This window comes from Condylura cristata, unplaced genomic scaffold (genome assembly GCF_000260355.1).
Source record: "Condylura cristata isolate star-nosed mole 26May11 unplaced genomic scaffold, ConCri1.0 scaffold00023, whole genome shotgun sequence".
Lineage (NCBI taxonomy): Eukaryota > Metazoa > Chordata > Mammalia > Eulipotyphla > Talpidae > Condylura > Condylura cristata.
In genome coordinates this window covers 4,442,225-4,443,694 of record NW_004567124.1, presented here as the reverse complement: position 1 = coordinate 4,443,694, position 1,470 = coordinate 4,442,225, and the positions used below count along the sequence as shown (strand labels likewise).

Genomic DNA, 1,470 nt, shown 5'->3' with positions numbered 1-1,470 from the left:
TATTTAAAAAATATATAATCTACTCTAGAAAGCACGACGCAGAGTTGAGAGTATTATTCACATCCAGAATGAGGAATGGTGGCAGCACAGGGTGCAGGCTGCGGACTGACCCAGGGGCTCCCCAGGTCGGGGCAGTAAGGGGCCCGGGTCTTACTGAGGTGGGGGTTCATCGGGGAGGGGCAGGTCCTGGAGCAGCAAGACCCTGACCTGCCTGCGGCGAGCTGGATCTCCAGGTGGTGCAGGAAGACAGATTTGCTGAACTCAAAATCTACCCGGAAAGCCACCTGCAAAGGAAGGAGTTGTTGGAGCTGGGGGCTGGGAACCGAGCTGCTCACACGGGCCTGGCCTACCCCCAGCCCTCTGGTACTGGGAGAAGCGGGGCTCTGGCGGCAGCGGAGTGGGGTGGGAAGGGGGGGGCGAGTGCTGGAGCACTGTGAGGGGAGCTTGGGGGTGGTGGAGGGGACAGAGCCAAAGACAACAGCTCCTCGAGGGGCTTTCTTGGCCGGGGGCCAGACTGCCTCCCTCTCTTCATTCCTTTTTAACTAGAAGGCGACAAATCCAACTTCAGACTCTGCAGGGGTCTGGGTGGGGGCTCCGGGCTGTCACTGTGATCCACAGGGTGTAGGGGCCAGAGTGAGTGGACACACAGTCTCAGCCACCGCTCTCTAGTGTGTGTTGTGGGGGGAGGCATGGAAGAGCCACCCTGGGTCCCCCTATTCCCGAGTGCTACATCCTGATGCTACCCTTGGCCTGTCCAGTCCCCGAATGTGGCCCTGTGACATCTGCCCTGGGCACAGACCTTTGTGTGCTCCCAGGTCTGACCTTCATGGACTTTCCCACAGAGACCCCAGAGCCCAGGGGGCCGAGGGGAGGGGCGGAGAAGCTGTGAGGGTCTGCCAGTGTCTTACCCTGACAACTACAGTCTTGACTTGTGTTCCCCTGGGGAAGACGTTCATCCTTTGACAGGAGCCCACTCTGCCTCTCCCCTGGCCTCCCCCACCACAACACCCCCAGCCTTGCAGTCCCTGTTCCTGGGAACCCACGGCTACTCTCCTGCTGCTCCTGCCCCAAGCTCCCTTCTTGCTCCTACTTCACAAACAGCCCGGTCTCAGTTATGTTTTCTCTTGCTCTAGAACTCTCAATGGCTCCCTATTGCCCCTGGGGTGATTTCCTGGCTAGTTTGCTTCCCCATTCACAAGTCTTACATGTGCTTCACTTGTATTTTTAAACTCATGTAGATGCTCAAGAAACACAGTTTCCTTCTCATCCCCCCCCCCCACACACAGCACAGAGGCTGGGCATTTACAGACTCTCCAGGACAAAGGACAGTGGGACAGTGGTGGGAAGGAAGTGGTAGGCTTGCTCCCCAGGTGGAGGGGAACTACTGGACACTGTGCCAGATGGGCAGTCAGCCCCGGGAAGGCCGGCTCAGCAGGTCATTGGAAAGCCATCTTCAGGAGAAACTAACAC

At 58.2% G+C, this 1,470-nt stretch overlaps 1 protein-coding gene across 1 annotated transcript in view; it reads right to left on the bottom strand.

Annotated features, from left to right (window-relative positions):
• Positions 1-1,470, bottom strand: part of ITGA11 (integrin, alpha 11) — an 84,488-nt gene that overhangs the window by 10,932 nt on the left and 72,086 nt on the right. The window contains exon 21 of the mRNA XM_012728519.1: positions 208-284. Within this exon, the coding sequence (XP_012583973.1) occupies positions 208-284 (77 nt within the window). The remainder of the gene's footprint in view (positions 1-207; positions 285-1,470) is intronic.